Source organism: Protopterus annectens, chromosome 5.part1, assembly GCF_019279795.1.
Source record: "Protopterus annectens isolate FY-2018-M chromosome 5.part1, PAN1.0, whole genome shotgun sequence".
In the NCBI taxonomy this organism is placed as follows: Eukaryota; Metazoa; Chordata; order Ceratodontiformes; family Protopteridae; genus Protopterus; species Protopterus annectens.
The window spans coordinates 747,823,243-747,844,444 of record NC_056736.1 but is presented as its reverse complement, the minus strand read 5'-3'; the positions used below and the strand labels follow the sequence as shown (position 1 = coordinate 747,844,444).

The following is a 21,202-nucleotide window of genomic DNA, read 5'->3' as shown; positions in this document are numbered from 1 at the left end:
TGTATTTGTTGTATATATGTACATACATGCTTATTTTTGTGTTTACCACTATCTTTTTGGAAACATTGGCATTTATCCAAAATTTTTAGCCTACAAGAGGGCTACTGGCATCTGGGGCAAGAAACACTGAGGAAAATGGCGTCGGCTGATGCCTTTATACCCGAAGGCCAACAGAGATGACGGGTGAAGTGCGACATCAGCCGAAGCCGGACCCGGACTTTGGAATCCGGCCGACTGAAGGGCTGCCTGACGACAGGACAACCCAGTTGTTATGACTGCAGATGCTATCCAGTTCGGACATCTACATTTATGGTAGGTACAAAACTGTACTTTTCTATGGTGGTATTGGGATGTGGTGGTTTCCTTGCTGGTATTGGGATGTGGTGGTTTCTGTGGTGGTATTGGGGAGTGGTAGTTTCTATGCTGGTATTGGGATGTGGTGGTTTCTATGGTGGTATTGGGATGTGGTGGTTTATATGCTGGTATTGTGATGTGATGGTTTCTATGCTGGTATTGGGATGTGGTGGTTTCTATGCTGGTATTGGGATGTGGTGGTTTCTATGGTGGTATTGGGATGTGGTGGTTTCTATGCTGGTATTGGGATGTGGTAGTTTCTATGGTGGTATTGGGATGTGATGGTTTCTATGCTGGTATTGGGATGTGGTGGTTTCTATGCTGGTATTGGGATGTGGTAGTTTCTATGGTGGTATTGGGGAGTGGTAGTTTCTATGCTGGTATTGGGATGTGGTGGTTTCTATGCTGGTATTGGGATGTGGTGGTTTCTATGCTGGTATTGGGATGTGGTAGTTTCTATGGTGGTATTGGGGAGTGGTAGTTTCTATGGTGGTATTGGGATACGGTGGTTTCTATGCTGGTATTGGGATGTGGTAGTTTCTATGGTGGTATTGGGATGTGATGGTTTCTATGCTGGCATTGGGATGTGATGGTTTCTATGCTGGTATTGGGATGTGGTAGTTTCTATGGTGGTATTGGGGAGTGGTAGTTTCTATGGTGGTATTGGGATGTGGTGGTTTCTATGGAGGTATTGGGGAGTGGTAGTTTCTATGGTGGTATTGGGGAGTGGTAGTTTCTATGCTGGTATTGGGATGTGGTGGTTTCTATGCTGGTATTGGGATGCGATGGTTTCTATGCTGGTATTGGGATACGGTGGTTTCTATGCTGGTATTGGGATGCGGTGGTTTCTATGGTGGTATTGGGATGTGGTGGTTTCTATACTGGTATTGTTAACATCTTTAATATTAAGGAAGCCCGATGCTTTGGCTATTTTCTTGGTGGGTTCCAAGTCTCATTGCTTTTGTTTTTGAGGGACTGAGTATGATTGAGGGTTTAGAGGTCAGTGTAGCTGAGTTTGTGTAGTAGAGTGAGATGTGTTTGACCTGTAGATGACTGTGTCTTCTGCATAAAGAATTAGAGGTATCTGAGGGTGATCAGATGGGAGTTCAATGATAACTACGGAAAATAGTCCTGTGGGGGCTTCTTTCATAAGAGAAGCTTCTTCAGAGGTTGTGGTGGCTATTTTCACCTTGAAGGATCTGTTGGTGAGGAAATCTGCAAACCAGGGATTTGCAGAGTCACTAATGTCTATTTCAGTAAGTTTGTCAAATACTAAGTTATGGTCAATTAGATGAAAGGCTTTTGAGAGGTCAGTAAAGACAGCGCATGTCAGGTTACCTTTGTCAATATTGGTTAGGGTGTTGTCTGAGAGCTGTTGCTGCTTCCAGACCAAAATCCATGTTGCTTCCTGGATAAAAGGCGTTTATATCACGCTATCGAAAGATGAAAATAGCGAACGCTATTTTATCGAACCTAAAATATCTAAACCACATAATATCAAACATTCAGAACAGCAAATTTTTTCCTTGGGAAAAAATTCGCTATTCCGAAACACACACAACACAAGCACACCTAAAAAACATCAATCCACACACATACACTTTATAATCCTACAACTAACCCTACACTAAACTGTACATACACTACTATCTATCCACTAACCCTAAGGTCCATCACTATCGCACACTCATCTAACCCGCGCCCTAACCCTAATGACCACACAATCGCACTCTTACCTGAAACCGACCCATAACTTTCCACCACAGAGCTGAAAATAGCGAAGCCACAGAACCGGCCAACCAAATTCTTTCTCTAAGAAAGAATTTGGTGTTCTGCAGCTTCGCTATTTTTAGCATTCACTCAAAACTGGCCGATATTAGAACATTCGAAGTTTTAAAACTTCAATGTTCTGATATAGACCCGATAAAAGAGTGTATTGATATAAATAATCAGCAGTTCTGTTTATTTTTTTCTAGTATTTTTCCTAAATTAGGGAATATTGAGACAGGAAGGTTTTGAGTAGAAGCTGGCTTGGATAGTTTTGGATTAAGAGTGACTATAGCTGTTTTCCGTATCTGAGGCATAATCTTTTTAAACAGAAAAACATCTTTATTCAGTTGTCAGTTATGACTCAGGCAATCATACATACACATAGTGGACTTTCCCGGTCAACAAATATAAATAAATAAATATGAATGAAAACAAACCAGATTGACGTGTTTTCAGTTGCAAAGATTGTACACCATATGTAAACGTCTGTACAGACATTGTCAGACATCACACAGCTCATTCAATTCCTGCCTTCTCTTAAATCTCATTCCTCCTCCGAAGCATCGTTCTGCATGTATTGTTCCCTCATTTCCCTTTTTTTTTCTACATAACTTGCTTCTACTCTTTTTTAAAGATCCCATTTCCAAATAATTTCCTTAGTTATACCACCTGAGGCATAATCTTATTAGTTGAGCAGAGTTTACAGAATAAACACCCTCTTTTTCCCTTATCTTCCCCTTCTTGGGATACTTATAAGTGTTGTCACTTCATACAGACTTAAATGCAGTATAACACTGCATACTGTTGAATATTGCTGTGCTTTGACAGTGGGTTCATTATGTTTTATGTTTGTTTTTTATATATAGGTTCATAGGGAGGTACTAGGCTTTCGGTCCTAGGGCCCATACATGCCTAGCCAAAAAATGTACCCTGGCTTTCGCCACCCAAGAAAATTATTTTCCTGTACCCCTGTCATGCAGAGCCACAGAAGTGATCCCCGGAGTGAATTTCCCATTTCCCATCCAATCATCAAGATTTTTCTTGAAGAGTGCTAATGAGGAGCTCTGTTTGACATAGATAGGTAGTCTGTTCCAGAGTATGGGAAGTCTCTGGAACAGGAATCTATCCCTCCAGCATGTTCTGTTTATTGTGGTGACAATGTTTAGGTCCCTAGAGCATGTAGCTCGGAGGGATTGGGGTTTCTTTAAGTGGAGCATGTCCAACAGCTCTGAGTTTGACATAGCTTTGTATGTTAGGCAGAGATCGCCCCTGAGTAGACGATATGCGATGGAGTAAAGCTGTAGTTTTTTTGAGACCGTCTACATAGGGCATCTTTTGAGGCCAGTAATCCTCTTTGTGAGGTATTTCTGTGGTCTTTCCAGTTGTTGTAGATGTCTTGTGAGGTACATACCAAAAGGGGCGTTGTACTCTATAATGGGTCTAATGAGTGATGAGTAGAGGGGAACAATGACCTCATTTTCTGGATGAGAATCCTTTTGTGATGAGATGAGCCATGTAGAAGGATTTTCTGACCACTGTGGAGATGTGATTATCAACTACAGCCTTTTTTAGAAAGGAACAGCGACATATGATCTCGTATGCAGTGTAACACTGCATACTGGTGAATGTTGCTTTACTTTGAGAATATGAACGTTACTTTTGTATACTTGTATATGTTGCTGCTACTGTTATATAATATGTCGTTACTTGTTTTTGCCTTTAGCCTCAGGTTGTGGCTGAAAAGGGTCCTCAGACCAGGCCACTTACCTGGTGAATGAACATTAAATAAATTTCAACATTTTTGTTTATATTTGTCTTTGGGGCATTGTTGTTTTGTGTGTGTGTCTTTTGTTTGTGTGTGTGTGTGTGTCTGTCTGTCTGTGTTTTGTTTGTGTGTGTTTGTTTTATAACATTGAACTTAATTAATTTAGTGCAGTGGTGAAAATGGCAGTGATTTTTGTTCACATTGAATGATTTTTAGAGCTAGAAGGGTGCAAAAATATTTTTTTATGTGTTTGCAAGCTGAATACATTTAAGTATCTCTGATTCTGTTCATTCTGCCGGTCTGATCTGATTGAATGCTGCTCAAAACTGTAAAACTAAAGTCCAGTCTTGGACCCCTTTAAAAATGATTTTCTCACAATGCCCTTGCTTGTTGAGATACCTCTAATCTGTTTTGCCACCGCAGCATTTACATGTGGATTACTGCCTGAGATAAAGCCGAGTGCTCCTCATCTTTATTTAAGATAAAAATCCGTAGAAGCTTAATTCCTTAAAAACACTTGTATAACAGTTTGAATGTCATAACCCCTTTTCTACTGGTGGGGACGCTTTCCTCTTTGTTTTGTCTTCCCCGGCATCACCGTTTTGCTACTGTAATATAATGCCTGCTAAGCTACTGTTGGTTATCATTAGAGTTTATTTTTGCTGTTTTTCTATTTTCACTTTACTTGATTTGTGTGTGGAGTTTTTCTCATAGCATGGATAATAAAAAAGCATCAAAAAATGCCAGAGGTGTGGGCGTAAGATTCCACCTCAGGACACCCATGAGTTGTGTGTGGTTTGCTTAGGAGTAGAGCACTTTCAGCAAATTGTTCTGTCTGCAAGGGTTTGAGCTTTGTGCCTTTTCTGGTAGGAGTAGCAAATTAATCAGATTAATCAATTAATCAAATTGCTGCTGCCTGCTGGTCCTGAGGCAGAGAAACCCACGAAGTCTTCAGGCAAAGGTAAACAAGCCGAAAGGCTTGAATCTAAAGAATGTGAGTCACGTAAAAGAACTGAGGGTTTGGGTCCTTCTTTGGCTCGCAGGGTTCTAAGGACTGAGTTGACAGTAACTTTGACTCTGATACATTCTACTTCCTTATAGCTTCATTTATATCAGAACTGATTATTCTACTGGTCAAGGACACCGTCCGAGAGGAAGCCATCACATATAATCTGTCTCCCTTCTTCAGCCTCTTCCTTTAGGTCCCTCAGGTCTTACAGAATTACATCAGAAGCAGATGCGGATCGTATGAGGCAGGTTTTTCCTGATGACTCGTATAGAGATGGGGGTCCTTCCATTCCCTGTGGTGTCAAGGGAGGATAGGGCAGGCCCTGCATCTCCCATATGTACTCGTTTCTTGTTATATGTGTCAGCATTGGTGGTCTTGGAGCTGATCGTGGACCTGAAGTCTGTTCCCTCTGTACCAAAAAAGGCTCCTTGGCTTGGTACTTGAGGGATCCAATCCGAGAAACTCTCTGAGCCTCTGAGTTATTGGCTGAATGTCTTCTTTGAAGCTGTCTCATAAGGCTTCCATGTCAGTGTCTGAGACTTTGGTCTTCAAGTTATTTGCACCGATCCCCTCCTCTGTATCATTAGAGGAATAGATCACACCCAGCTAGAAGTCCTCAGTGAATCTGGTTAGCCTTAGGTCAGGGAATGAGATATGAAAGCCAGAAAAGTAAGTACCAAAAAGGAGGGCATCCCATTTCTGAGCTTTCTGCTGCTCCACTGATATAGGCACTGACTATCCCCTTTCTGGTTAGATCCATTAACCTGAGTATACTCATGAACTGCCTGATCCCAGGGAGTGGTCCTTCAGGACCCCCAACTGCCATTCGTTTGAAACACAAGGTACCGGTGGATATTTTGTCATTACCAATGTCCTACAAGCGTCAATCCAGATCAAACAGTCAAGTGGGTGTTTTCAGTCCAGGGTCAACAGTTCAGTACGTAGACATTGGACACATATTTTTGATATTTGGTGAGTGCAGATGTGTACCCTAATTATAGAAGTTGGGCAGATGTCTGAAGTTTGGGTGCATACATGTACCCTAATGTTAGACATTGGGCAGACGTTTGACATATGGTGCATGCATACATGCACCTTAATGATAGATGTTGGGCAGATATTTGACATTTGGTGGGTGCATAAGTGTACCCTAATGATAGACATTGTGCAGATGTTTGTTTGGTGCATGCATACATGTACCCTTATGATAAATGTTGGTCAGGTGTTTGATGTTTGGTGGGTGCATAGGTGCACACTTATGAGCAAATCCTGATGTTGGCACCAGACTGGGTTCAGGGCTCCTAAGCCCTTCTGCTTTGGCAGGCAAACTCGTAGGTACTGACATCCTGTCACTTGACACCTGGCAAGCACCCATTGCACACGGTACCCCATGATGTGTTTCATGCACAAGGCTGTCATTCTGAAACTGGAAAGGGGTCATTTCTAAGGATGTGGTGCATTTAGAAACTGTTATTTAGTGATGATGGTCTTTCCCTCTATTTACCTTCTCAGTGGATGATTCTACCATCTGCGATAACTTGTGTGTGATGAAATCCACCATCCACCATCAACTGATATCAGCCCCTTATTCATTCTCCTTAGAAATACCTTAACGTATCTGGGCATCCCTTTCTGAGAAGCTACCAGATTGAGCTGGATTAATGTACCTTTCACAAAATAAAACTGTTTAATATCCAGGGTGTGAAGGTCACATATGTCATCATTTATGACCTTAATGCCAATGCATTGCATGACTTTGCAGGTGATGGTGCAGAGGCTTATGGGTCTGTAGATGCTAGGGTCAGTAACAAGGCTGCCTTTCTGCAGTGGCACCCCAAGGCCACTCTATAAACCTTTGTGGGATAACCAGTGACTAAGCTTAGGATGAGGATATTTAGGAGCAGCTAAGATACACAGTGCTTTGTGTTGACTAGAAGGCTACTGGGACCATTATCAGGACCCATGGAGCTGCTGTACTTGGTTTTGGTTGGTGCTGACAGAGCTTGATGCAGTGTGACTTTAGGAGAAGGGTCTCTAGGGAGACAGTGGGTGAGTAAACAGAGTGTAAGTTTGAGCTGAATTTTAAACACTGGTATTGTCAGTGACATAAGATCCAAGTAGGTGTTATAGTTTAGTAACAGCTCGGGGTAGTTCTATGAGATGCATCTAGCTTTCCTAAAATCGCTACTATAACACTTTGTAGGTTCATAGGTAATTAGGCACGTAGCCTAGTGACCACTGAGGAACCCTGCCCACCCAGATTTGCAGTTATCCCAGAACGTTGTCTGATTAAGTGACGTATACAGAGTTGCACAGTGGGCAAATGAAAGCTGAAGGAATCAAACCTTGGACTGTAAGAAGCAGCTTATTAGCATTAGTCCGCTGAAGGAATCAAACCGTGGACTGTAAGAAGCAGCTTATTAATCACTCTTAGCATTAGTCCGCTGAAAGAATCAAACCGTGAACTGTAAGAAGCCGCTTATTGGCATTAGTCCGCTGAAGGAATCAAACCGTGGACTGTAAGAAGCAGCTTATTGGCATTAGTCCGCTGAAGGAATCAAACCGTGGACTGTAAGAAGCAGTTCATTAATTGCTCTTGGCATTAGTCATCTGCACTAACTGCCTTTTGTTATAGTATGAACCAAGATCATAAGTGAATTTGCACTTCTTAATTGCGTATTTAAGGACTTTGCTTACCAGATTTAAGTCATTTTATATAGGTTGAGTCAATTTTTTGTTGTAAAGAGTTAGAAGTCTCTTCCTTGTATTGTAGAGTTTGTTAATGTGAGAACTCCACAGTATGGCCTTGTTTTTCAGCCTACTGTTTTACTTGTTTTTCAGGCTGCTATTTTACTTATTTTGAACTGGGACAGTTATATACCATGGCATCATGTTGGGAGTTGGTTAAGGTTTTATTTCAGTTACAGTTGCTAGTATTGTCAGCAAATTATGCAATGTTAGCTATAGAATAGCTTTAAATGCAGTCAGTTTCTTAAGATTTATGACAGGTCTCCTAACAGCAAAAATGACATCTTGGTGGTCACACTTTACCAATGAGGCAAAATACACAGGGGGAGTACATGCAGAGTGTATGTTACTAAGGTCTAGGTTGAGGTGATCTGAAGGGGGGATCCTGATCTAGGGAATTATCATTAAAGAAATCAAGTAATCTCTGCGTGTATTAGTTGGTAATGCTAGATGTTTGTCATTTCATGGGGCGGGGTTGTTAAAATCTCTCATGAAAATACTGGATTTAGTTTGATAGTTGTCATTTTCATTTCTAAGTTGGGTAAACTTAATGCTTGGCAGGAGACCTGGAAAGGAGCCCTGTAATAATTAGTTGTGCAATAATCTTTTAAAAGCAGTACTAGGCAGTCTGTGAGCTCCATGTTTATATTATGTAGGATATGGCACAAAATAATGGGTTATGAGTAAGTGTCAACACACCACACACTTCCCAGTAGGCTTAATGGTGTGAGAGATGAAGAGTATTATGAGGGTGTGATGGATAAAGAGGAGTACTGTGAGGATGTGATGGATAAAGAGGAGTACTGTGAGGGCATGATTTGAGGACATGATAGATAAAGAGGAGTGCTGTGAGGGCGTGATTGATAAATGGGAGTACTGTGAGGGCGTGATTGATAAAGGGGAGTACTGTGAGGGCGTGATTGATAAAGGGGAGTACTGTGAGGGCGTGATTGATAAAGGGGAGTACTGTGAAGGCGTGATTGATAAAGGGGAGTACTGTCACTGTACACTGGAGCCAAGATGCAACTACACACACGAGGCATTCCTGACTACTTAAGAAATTCAAGTTATGCCATTTTGTTGCTCAGGCCTCTAGCTTTAAGCAGAATTTCATTGCTATTGCCAGAAGTAGAATTAGTTATTTTGGGATGTCTATAAATTGAACCATGCTTTAAAAAAATCACTATGGTGGCAGCCAGTGTCTCAGCCAGTATGTGAAAGCCAGGGGGGAGTTGAGACAGGTGCAGACCATCCATGACAAAGGAGGGAGGAGCTGTCATTCCACCAATCATGTGCCGTCACGCACTGGATCCCCCTGCAATCACAGCATTTTACTAGCCTGTTGATCCTACTTTTGTCATGACTTTGTACTCTGGCATTGTTTTGGGGGAGATTAGAATTTTCGGGGACAGTAGAATACTGCTTAACACTAGGCCCCTGCCAGTCTTGGATACTCTGGAGGAGAGTTCCGTTGCATCTGTCTGCATCTCCCATAAGGCAGAGCACCTTTTCGGGGACAGTAGAATACTCCTTAACACTAGGCCCCTGCTTGTCTTGAATACTCTGGAGGAGAGTTACGTTGGATCCGTGTGCATCTCCCATAAGGCAGAGCACCTTTTCAGGGACAGTAGAATACTGCTTAACACTAGGCCCCTGCTTGTCTTGGATACTCTGGAGGAGAGTTCCATTGAATCTGTGAGAGGAGACCTTGGATTATTCACATCCATCTGGAGTGTGTGTGTGTGTGTGTGTGTGTGTGTGTGTGAATATGGTGCTTTGTGTGCACAGTATATAAATTTGCTTTATTATATTAACCCACTTTGTTCTTTTATGGGGTTGCCTGGATGATGGAGACTGTCTTGGTTACCAGTGTGTACAAGGCATGGAAACTCATTCTAGACACAGGGCCATTCTGTTACAGAATGCACACACCCACACTCACACCTACAGGCAATCTGGAGGACACTGTCCATGGCATGCTAAGAGTGCAAATAAATGATCATATGCCAAGCGCATAGATAAAAATAATTTATTTGCAGAATACTACAGATCTGTTTTATTTTTTTGTCTCAGCCTTTATAGCATTTGTTTGGAAAAATGTGTGTGCGCATACGTGTATATGTGTGTATGTATATATTAGACACGCAGCTACGCGTGCGTGTGTATGTGTGTATGTATATATTAGACACGCAGCTACGCGTGCGTGTATATGTATGTATGTATATATTAGACACGCAGCTACGTGTGCGTGTATATGTGTGTATGTATATATCAGACACGCAGCTACATTTTATTGTCATTGCTCTTACTTATATTCCTCCCTGAGTGGCATCCAATATTATTGGTCATCCTCCATTTTCTTTCTCAATACTATAGAATTAGAACTACCTAATTAAACATTTATCTTCTCCACTTAGTTCCCCTCATAAGCTTCACTTCATACTACACCTCACTCTTTCCTGTAACCTCCAAAAATGCCAAACATGTTTCTCCAAGCATCGTGTCTTTTTCTGCTGCTACTAACATCCTATCTGACCAGCTATCACTGTATACTTTCACCTGTATACACCTGTAATACTGACGTTTACTCAGCACACTGTGAAATCAGGAGTAGATATACCAATAGATCCCCTTCTGTTTTACTCTCTCACTTTGTCTTTATTTTAAGCACAGCACACTTCACTACTACAACTCTAATCAAAAACGTAATCTCTTCTAAATCGGTACACTACCTGCTAAAAGTCCCACAGAGTGCTGATGTCCACCTGTAGTACCCAGGACGCCAAAACACACTAATTAATCTAACTAGTAAAGAGCCAGCCCTACTCTCCTTCAGCCATCACCTCAAAACTGTACTTCTTCCCAACTGTACTGTCCTACTGATCTTCTTCGTGTTTCACTGTTGCAGTCATCACACTTGGGTTATCTGCCTGCAGGTAGCCCTCAGTTGGCCCGAATACCAGAGACTTAGCATTTCTGCATTGGTTGATGTCGTTTCAGGACTGACATCAGGTCGTCAGGGGTATAAAAACAGGCAGCTGATGCCATTACATCAGTTTTTTTGCAGAGGAGCCCAAAGCAGAAGCAGTTCGCATGAGTGCCAGCCGGCCGCTACCTGAGTTTTCATTTCCGAACTGAATCATCCTGAAGTTTTCTAAAGCTAAGTATCCCATTGGGGATCCTTTTTGTTGCTCTAACCGATGTCAGAAAAAGTTAACAAATGTCTCGCCTGTGGAAAGCAAATAACACACCGCGATTTCCATTCGTACTGCGTTACCTGTTTAGGCCCAGACCACGAAGTACCTCGCTGTCAGGTTTGTGCTTTGTTCAACGCCCAAACTATTTGTCATCAGGCCCTTATTGTTGTTAAATACGTTCGCTCTTGATGTCCGTATTCCGAAATGGCTTCGGTAAGCCATCCCCACTACCGAACTTCCAAAAAAAAAAAAACATAAGGATAAAGACAGAGACAGACCGCACAGGTCCAAAACTGCCGCCTACGCTTCCGTTAAGCTAGTCACCAGTTCGCTGGTACTCGGTGAGGTGCTTTCACACCCCCTGATGCCCTCTTCGATGGATTTGCAGGCTGCTACCCCGACCTGTTCGGAGTCCGGTATTTCCCGAGACTCTTCTTTGACTACGGAACCTGCGGATGTCTCTACCTAGGATGAGTCCGGAGCCACTGTGCAGGCACTGGTTTCCGAGGAAGTTCTTTGCACTACCGATATTCAACACAAACTGATGACTTCTTTTGCGTCTTTAGTTCTGTCTAAAATTATCGAGTTTCTAAGGCCAAGAATACGAGCTACACCCAAAAAAAGATGACCCAAACTCAACCACCTGCTTCCTTGCTACAACATCAAATGCTTAAAATGGCAGAAGACCTGATTATGCTGATTTAGGGGAAGCCAGCCTTCCCCTGCAAAGAGGAAAAGAGACCTGTCCCCAGCAGCTTTAACAGACCAAGAGTCTGACGACTCTGAGGTTTCTGAATATGAAGACATGCCTTTATCTGCTTATAAGGATTGAGATGCAGAGGAATCCATTCCCTCTGCTTCCCCTCCAGAGGATTTTTCTTTTGGCGAAACCCTATATACTTTAAGAGAGCATTTCCACTGGGAATGCCAAGACTATCCTCAGTCCAAAAAGGGACTCAGAGAATTTTTAAATTTGCCACAACATAGACCTTTAGCAATACCTCCAGTTTGGGATGTTGTGGATGAAGTTTTTATGGAATCCAGCTTAACTACTGATACTTTACCCCCTGCTCCAAGGAAACCAGACAGGTATTAGAGTCCCTGATTCTCACAAATTTATTTTCAAAAATCCTACTGCTGGCCCAGAGGTCATTTACTAGGGACCTAAAGGTATAAAAGCAACTACAGCTAAGAATCCCACCCCTTCGGACAGGGATTCCCAAGCTTTAGACAGATGGGGTAAAAAAGTATACACCTCTGCAACTCTCACCATTAGGGCATTGAATTGCCAGTTTCACATGCAGAAATACCAGCAACATATTACGGAACTTATTAAGCAAACGTTAGCTACCTTTACAGACTGTGCAGAAAATAAAGAATTACAAGAGCTTATGCATTCTGCAAGCCAAGTCAGCAAGCATACTTTGCAATGTGGCTTTGACGCCCTAGAAGCATCTTGCATGGCAGCAGTCACTAGTTCTGCACTGAGAAGGCATACTTGGCTTAAGGAGCAGACCTTGCCAGACCATGTCAAATCAAAATTACTAGACGCTCCTTTGAACAAGGCCAACCTGTTTGGCACCAAAGCAGAGGAGGTTCTAAAAAAGATGGAAGAAAAAGCTAAATCTATGCAGACAGTCAAAGATTTCATGCAAGTGCAGCCTCCTGGATTCAGTAGGCATTGCCCCTTGAAACATTTTGTGCTTTCCAGCCCCCTTAAGGCCGTCTTAAACTAGACCCAGGGGAAACGGACCCCCCCAAACTACAGTCTCAGGGTATGCAAAGATCTAAGCAGTGGAGTGCCTCCACTTCAAAAACAGGGAGTGCTAAGCCACCCCCTTACGGAAATAATTCACAATGACTTCTCAAATCCACTCCTCACCTCTGCCCAACTGCTCGTGCCCCTAGGAGGAAAACTTGCCCATCATGCAAAAAACTGGACCTCTATCACCAAAGACCAATGGGTCCTCAACATTGTATCCCAGGGGTACAAATTTACTTCCACTCACTGCCAATCCGAAAAGGGCTCCCAGACCTTCCTCCAAACCAGTGGGGAAAGGCACAAAACCAAATTCAATCCCTGCTCTCCATAAGAGCAATTCAGCCTGTTCCTGCAGAACAGATAGGTCAAGGGTTCTATTCCAGACTTTTCCTGGTACCCAGAAAAGAGGGCACTTGGCACCCAATCCTAGATCTTTCCATTCTAAACACCTTCCTGGTGGTACCAAAATTCAAAATGCTTACCCTACAGCAGCTTCTTCCTGTGCTGTCCAAAGATACCTGGATAGCCACCCCAGACCTAAAAGAAGCCCATCTGCACATCCCAATCAGGGACTCCTGCAGGAAATATCTACATTTCAGGGCAGGATCTATGCACTGTCGGTTCTCTGCACTTCCCTTTGGCTTATCCACTGCTCCCACAGTCTTCACAAAATGCCGGGCTCCAGCCATTGCCTATTGCAGACAGAGAAAAATTCAAATTTACCCTTATTTGGACGATTGCCTGATTCAGTCACAGTCAGAAAAAGCTGTAGCAGCACCTGACATTTATAAAGAACCTTCTGACCTCTCTGGGGTACACTGTCAATGAAAAGAAATCAAAACTAGTCCCCAGTCAAAAGATTGCATTCCTGGGAGCAAACTTGGACACAGCATCCCAGATGATATTCCTTACTCCAGAAAAAACAAGCCTGTCTGACAGGCTACTTCACTCAAATGACCACCAGAACCCAGCTATTTGCAAGGAAAATCCTGCAGGCCTAGAGTTCATGACCTCTTGCATACTAGTAATTCCATATGCAAGACTGCATATAAGGAAACTTCAGTGGTACTTAAAAAGTCTTTGGTGTCAACATTCTCAGGACCTGAAAAGCATCATACCTTGTCTAAGGACAGAGGTCTTTGGTGGGCAGCAGCATGCAACCACAACAAAGGACTTCCCTTAACTCAACCCCATGCCACCCAGACCCTAACCACAGATGCATCAGACTATGCCTGGGGCACACCTGGATGACAAGTGCATTCAGGTCCACTGGAGCCCAAGTCAAATTCATCTGCACTTCCAAAAAGAGATGCTAGCTGTTCAGCATGCTCTGACACCTTTCAGGTCCCTACTCTCACCAGGACCATTGCTAATAAAAACAGACAACACCACAGTTATGTGGTACATCAACAAGCAGGGGGGGAACCCACTCTTATCCACTCTGCTGGCTAGACATGGCCCTGTGGAACACAGCCTTGGACATGCGTATTCATCTGTAATCTCAGTTCCTGCCAGGCAAACAAAACTCTCTGGCAGATGACTTGAGCAGAAATCTCCTAGACCCACACGAGTGGCAATTAGAACCCAGCACCTTCAGCCTTCTAATCCAGAAATGGGGGACCCCAGAGGTGGACCTCTTTGCCTCCCCCCTGCAATAACCAGCTTAGCAAATTCTGCACCAGGACACCTCATAGCAGGGCCTGGAAAGTGGATGCCCTATCCTTCCAGTGGGAAAAACTCTCAATCTATGCATTTCTCCCTCTGCCTCTTCTCTCAAGAATATTACTCAAGATAAGATAGGGCAGACCAAGGGCAATCCTGATTGCCCCGGACTCACCATGCCAGCACTAATACCCACTACTGCGCAGCCTGTCACTGGTGCCACCCTGGCACCTACCCCAGATCTCAACCCTCCTCACGCAGCAGAGGGGACAGATCTTGCATCCGCAACTGCAAACCCTGGATCTTGCGGCCTGGCTTATTCCTTGAAATCTCCCCCAGTGACCAATCTAAGCAAGCAGGTGCTGGATGTCATTCTTGAAGCCAGAAGACCCAGTACAAGGAAATCCTATGTTAAGTAGAAAAGGTATTGTTCCTGGATTCAGTCTAAAGGAGAGGACACAGCACTGCCCTCCTTACCTCTAATCCTGGATTACCTAGCAGATCTACTCCACAAAAGCCTATCCTTCTCCTCTATTAAGATCCATGCCTCTGCCATCTCTGCTGATTAAAACACTGAGCCACCTCTTTTCTCTCACCCTCTCATCAAACGGTTCCTGAGAGGGGCAAACAACTTAAGGCCACCAAGGAGAGTCCCACCCCTGCTTGGGACCTTAACTTTGTACTGGAAAAGCTCACGCTACGTCACCCCCTTTGAGCCTGCACTGTCAGCAGAGTTAAAATTCCTCTCTGGGAAAACAGCCTTGCTTCTGGCCATCACTTCAGCTAGAAGAGTATCTGAGCTACAAGCACTTATCGCTGTGGAACCCTTCATTATTTTTCATGCTGACAGGGTCTCCCTCAGGACTAACCCTTCCTTTATGCCTAAAGTGGTGTCCAGTTTGGCTCTCAGCTGATCTATCCATTTGCCAACCTTCTTCCCTAATCCTCAAAATAAAGGGGAAAGGATCCTGCACTCCATGGACGTGCACAGATAGCTCATATTCTACCTTGATAGAACTAAGCCCTTCAGGAAATCTGACCAGTTACTAGTCAGTTTTGCACCAGGGGCAGAGGGCAAGGCCATTTCAAAACAAACCATTTCTAAATGGATAGCACACTGTATCCATTTCTGCTACAAACACCATGGGAAACCAACCCCTCTGGGGGTCAGAACACATTCCACTAGGGCAACGTCTACCTCTACAGCATTCCTCAGGGGAGATCCGACCAGGGACATTCAGGAAACTGCTACCTGGAGTTCTGTACACACCTCCACCAAGCATTACTATCTGCCTATCTTTTCCAAATCCAGGGCGGGTTTTGCAACAGCAGTCCTGCAGGGCATACTAGCCAGCCTCAACTCTTCTTGACTGCCTCCACCCTTTCTTCAGCTTTGGGAATCAACCAAAGTGTGATGACTGCAACAGTGAAACACGAAGAACATAGTACAGTTGTGTCCACTTAACATAAATGTAGATGTTCGAGTGTATTCACTGTTGCAGTCCTGGTTTCCCTTTTCCAGCCCCCTTGTCTCTCTCTCTCCTCTCTATTACTCACCCCTTTCAGGGGTATTGGTATTTACTTTTTACTGGTGGTGTTTTTCCCACAATTGCTTAACTCCCTATTTGGAGGGCTTCTGACATTTGGGGCAAGAAAAACTGATGCAATGGTGTCTGCTGTCTATTTTTATACCCCGACGACCTGACGTCAGTCCTGGAGCGACAGCAACCGACGCAGAAATACTAAGTCTCTGGTATTCAGGCCGACCGAGGGCTACCTGCAGGCAGATAACCTAAGTGTGATGACTACAACAGTGAATACACTCAGAACATCTACATTTATGGTAAGTGTACACAACTGTACTTTGCTCTCTCCCAAAAATTCTTGGAAAAAAGTATTCATAAGTAAGTCCTCCACTATCTGCTGCAAGAAATGTTCTTAACATCCACCCAGCACACAGTACAACTACTACCCTACTGTCATTCAGTGATACCATAAACAAATGCAAGGACTGTGGTAACTACCCTACTGTCATTCAGTGATGCCATAAACAAATGCAAGGACTGTGGTAACTACCCTACTGTCATTCAGTGATACCATAAACAAATGCAAGGACTGTGGTAACTACCCTACTGTCATTCAGTGATACCATAAACAAATGCAAGGACTGTGGTAACTACCCTACTGTCATTCAGTGATACCATAAACAAATGCAAGGACTGTAGTAACTACCCTACTGTCATTCAGTGATGCCATAAACAAAAGCAAGGACTGTGGTAACTACCCTACTGTCATTCAGTGATACCATAAACAAATGCAAGGACTATGGTAAACTTGTTTCCTCCATATTCCTTGTCTAAAGCTTCTGTACAGTTTCTCACCCTAAACTTATGTGCAGAATGTTTGAACTTGCACTATGCGTTTCTCCATGACAGTAGTTCGGTAGCCATTCAGCTGACAGGATCCAGTGTGTAAAATGGCAGAACACTCTGTCTCCAGTTCAGTAGCCATTCAGCTGACAGGATCCAGTGTGTAAAATGGCAGAACACTCTGTCTCCAGTTCAGTAGCCATTCAGCTGACAGGATCCAGTGTGTAAAATGGCAGAACTCTGTCTCCATACCTGCAAGGCTGCACTGGTGCACGATGAGGCTCTTTCCCTGCTCTCCTCCTCTTCCTCTTTAATATCTGTCAGCGCCCTTTATATCTTTGTATACAATATGCTGATGATTAACCTGACTCGTTTCTTGCATATTACACAACAGGCTTTTTCCTTAGTTGAGAAATTGTTCCATAATGCCCAGCTGCTACTAAACCTTTTAAAAAGCAAAGTTTCTGCTTGTTTTCCCCAAGTCACACATCCCCAACAAAGTGAATTTCAAAGTCTTTTCACTAAACAAAACTGAAATTAAAGTAGTCTCCCATACAAAACTTCTTGGAGTGGTTATAGATGATAACCTTAAATTTAACCTGCATTATCTAAATAACATAAAAAAGATTCATCAAAAATTAACAAGCTCTGTTACAAAGTATGTACTCAGTGTGTATAATGTCATCTGTGTGAACTGCAACTTGCAAATACCTTAACAATGTTATTTTTTCATCTTGTTATATCTCTACAAATATTTTCTCTTTGTATATGCTGTGTGAACTGAAATTGTGAAATTTTCACTGTGATAATCTGCTGTTCTTCTGTATTAGCTTTTATAATAGCTGTTACTTAAATGTAACCATATTATGTCCGTGTGGAGCTTTTCTCACTATTTATTTATTTTATTTATTTATTTAACGTTTGTTAACTGGGAAAGTCCGACTAGGTTCCACAGATCCTGTTTTCAATGGAGGCCCGGGGAGAAATGCTCCCGAAGCATGTCTTTTAGAATGTGGGAAGAAATGTGAGTACCCGGAGGAAACCCACGCGAACGCAGGGAGAACATGCAAACTCCGCACAGAAGGCACCCCAGCTGAGAATCGAACCAGAGAACCTCTTGCTGTGAGGCGACAGCATTAACCGCTGCACCACTGCATCGCCCGGCCTCTCAAAGTCCAGGTGGACTTTTCCGGTAAACAAATATCAATTAATACACAAACTGTGGCTTGGCAGTGGGTGTGCTAAATCAACTATGAAAACTGTTTGTATTTTCTACTTTGGCCTTATTCTCATTTCATTTGTGCACCCACTGCCAAGTCACCGTTTATTTGTGTTATTTTGGTCTGTCATTGGTGGGTTTGCCTGGTTCAGTGTATTTAAATATCAGTTAATATACGCATAACACACACACGCATTTATATGTACATACATACATACTCAGCCCAGTTTTAATTACCCGGAGCAGAACACAAGCTGATTATTTTAAAATACAGTAAAAAGCTAAGTTCATACCAAATGCGTGGTGACTGTGACACTTCATAGTTATTCCTTTTCAGCAGCAGTGAACATTTTGTAGCACTGACACCTTTCTGTAAAAGATGATATGTTTCAGCTAAGATAAGTGAAATCACAATGTGGTGTAATTGGAGACACTGTGCATTTTTGGGGGAAGATAGTGGTAAATCCAATATTTGGTCTGACTAAGTATAGGAAATGAAATTTTCATAGAATTTGACATTTTAAGCCAGAGCACTCCTTCACCTCAACCTCTATTTCTTTTATTATTTACTACATTTTTAGTGCTGTGTGCTGGAAATCTGTTTTCATTTTATATAAGTACAGACATACATAAAAATTAAAATAACTTCATGGCAATGACAGGAAATTAGATTAAAGTTATGGTTACAATTCAGAGATTTTACTAAATGAAAATGCAGTGACTTTTTCAGAACTGTAAACTAATTTCACTGACTGTAATTTATTTTTGCATCTGCGTTGGTTATTCTTAATCCTGACTTGTGAAAACACTTTCACTGTTATGTACTTTAAGCTGTGCATGTTATTTTTACAATTTTCTTGGTATGATGTTTCCTGATTTCTGTTCCTTTTCTCTCCACAGTGTGGATTCTCCTCCTTTGCATTACTGGGATGGAACTGGGTCCCCTCCAGAATCTCTGTCAGGAATAAGTGTTTATAATGAAAGTGAACTCAACGACCCATTGTATGACCAGAGCCTTCTGGAGAACTTGTTTTATAAGACAGTTGTAAGTTGCATTTTACTCCCACAGAACTGGTTCTCAGCTCTTTTGTTCCTTTATATGATAAAAGCTGCAAAAATATGGCTGTGTAGATTCAAAAAGTCAAAATGAGGATATAGAATTGCTGATGGTTTTCCAATTATCAGAGACATTTCCTGTATTAATATTTCTTGTGCAAATGATTCAGTTAAATTATATTTAAAATTATAAATATTACGTACGGTGGTGCAGCGGTAGCGTTGTTGCCTCACAGCAAGAGGTTATCCTGTTCGATTCTCGGCTTGGGTTGGGAGTGCCTTCACTGTGGAGTCTGCACGTCCTCCCCGCGGTCGAGTGGGCGTTCGAAATACATGCGTTGAATGGGCGTGCGTTCATTGAAGGTTGGACGTCGGGCTGGCAACTCGACACCATAAAAAACAACTGCCAATCATTAGTGGACCGGAGTTCCGCTGTGGCGATGCCTAACCGGGAAAAGCCGAAAGACAAACAACAACAACAATGTATTTTATATATATATATATTTATATATATATATATATATATATATATATATATATATATATATATATATATATTGTGTGTGTGTGCGCGCATGTATATATGTGTGTGTGTGTGTGTGTGTGTGTGTGTGTGTGTGTATATAAATAAATAATTATTAGAAAGACATGCATCTGAAGCATTTCTTCCTGGGCCTCCGCTGAAAATTAGTTTCGTTCCAAGTTGGACTTTACCAGTGAACAAATGTTAAATAAAATAAAAAATCAATAAATTGATTCTTGTAGCTTATTTTCAGGGCAAATTTAGCTAAAAAGCTGAAGGGAAATCCTGTCCTTTGGTTGAGATGTTAAACTCTCTGGCCCCATCTGTCTGAGTTGGTGGAAACCCAGGTGGATGTAAAAGATCCCACTGCACTTATTGAGAAAAGAGTAGGGGAATCCCCACTGCCATAGCCAGAATTCCACGTGGCAATATAAATACCACCTTGGGTTTCCCCTGAAAGGAGGACACTGTGCTAGTGGGACTCATGCATAAATAATTAAAATGCACTGAATGCAGAAACATTATAGAGTAAAAAAAAAATATCTTCTGAGTGTTTTGGGAGTTGAGAGGAAACTAGAATTCCTGGAGAAAACTGTAAATACATGGAAAAGAATGTAATTCTGGACCCTGGTAGATGAGAGGTAGCACGACTCACCACTGTGATTTATAAGATTTTTGAGGGTGAAGCTCATGGAGAGCTATTATATCTTTGAAGTACATGTGAAATGCAGAGATGTCTCTGTGGATGAGTCGTGTGTGTTCACTGTATGTATGTGAATAAATGTCTGCTGTGTGATGTGTGAAGGACACTTGTTATGGCCTGACTTTCCTCTAATTCTGAAATACAGGATATTTCACGTATTGCACAAACTAGGTCCCACATATACAGTTCCTCTTTCTTTAGTTAGAATTACTGCTTCGAATTGATTTCCTTGGAACACTCTAATCTCGCAATTTGATGACTGAACAGGATTTATGATGTAATTTCTCTAGAATTTTGTGCTTGGACTGTCTTGCACTTATTTTTATTTTTGAAGAAATTGTTAACTCTTTAAGTATGAAGTAATTTAAGGATATTATTTTAGTATAATGAGAGTTGTGTTCAGATATGTTACTTTTGCAGTTTAGGTTTGTTTTAGTTTTACTCTTATTTAGTTTTAATGTTTAGAATCAGGGCTGTTTTGCTGATAATTACATTTTCTGATCATCTGACTGCAGCTTTGATTTTTTTTCTTATTTTGGTTTTCTAATTTTGTTTAACTTTTTTGTTCTTATTGCCTTGTAGTTGTGGTGTTTTTATGTGGATTGAATGTATATTTTTCTGTGTGTGAAGTAGTTTCAGTTTGTTTAATTGAGGAAGAGTGAAGTACTGTCATTGGTTGATGGAATGCAGAGTGGTGAGTGGCGGCTTGGTGACAGATGGTTGGATATGTGCACATAGAGGTGATAAATGAAATATTTATAATTTGATAAACATTTACCAGCCTTTTAAATCTATATGTTGTTAGATACATACATCATCATATGCACACGTATGTAAACGTGCATATGTATTTGTGTTTATAAAACTACCTTATGAATGTTGTCAGTTATTACTTGGCCATTTAGCTACGTTTAGAAGATGATCACAGAGAACCATCAGAATGACAGTTGTGCAGTGGAGTAACACTCTTGCCTGGAAGATGAATGTACAAAACATTACATCAGTAATTTGTGTAATGTACATGTCTGTTAATAGGAACCTAGAACTGAAAGAAACACACTTAGA

At 42.0% G+C, this 21,202-nt stretch overlaps 1 protein-coding gene across 1 annotated transcript in view; it reads left to right on the top strand.

The window, feature by feature from the left end:
• Positions 1–21,202, top strand: part of C2CD3 (C2 domain containing 3 centriole elongation regulator) — a 2,415,762-nt gene that overhangs the window by 565,105 nt on the left and 1,829,455 nt on the right. Inside the window, exon 11 of the mRNA XM_044072855.1 lies at positions 18,756–18,900. Coding sequence (XP_043928790.1) covers positions 18,756–18,900 — 145 coding nt within the window. The remainder of the gene's footprint in view (positions 1–18,755; positions 18,901–21,202) is intronic.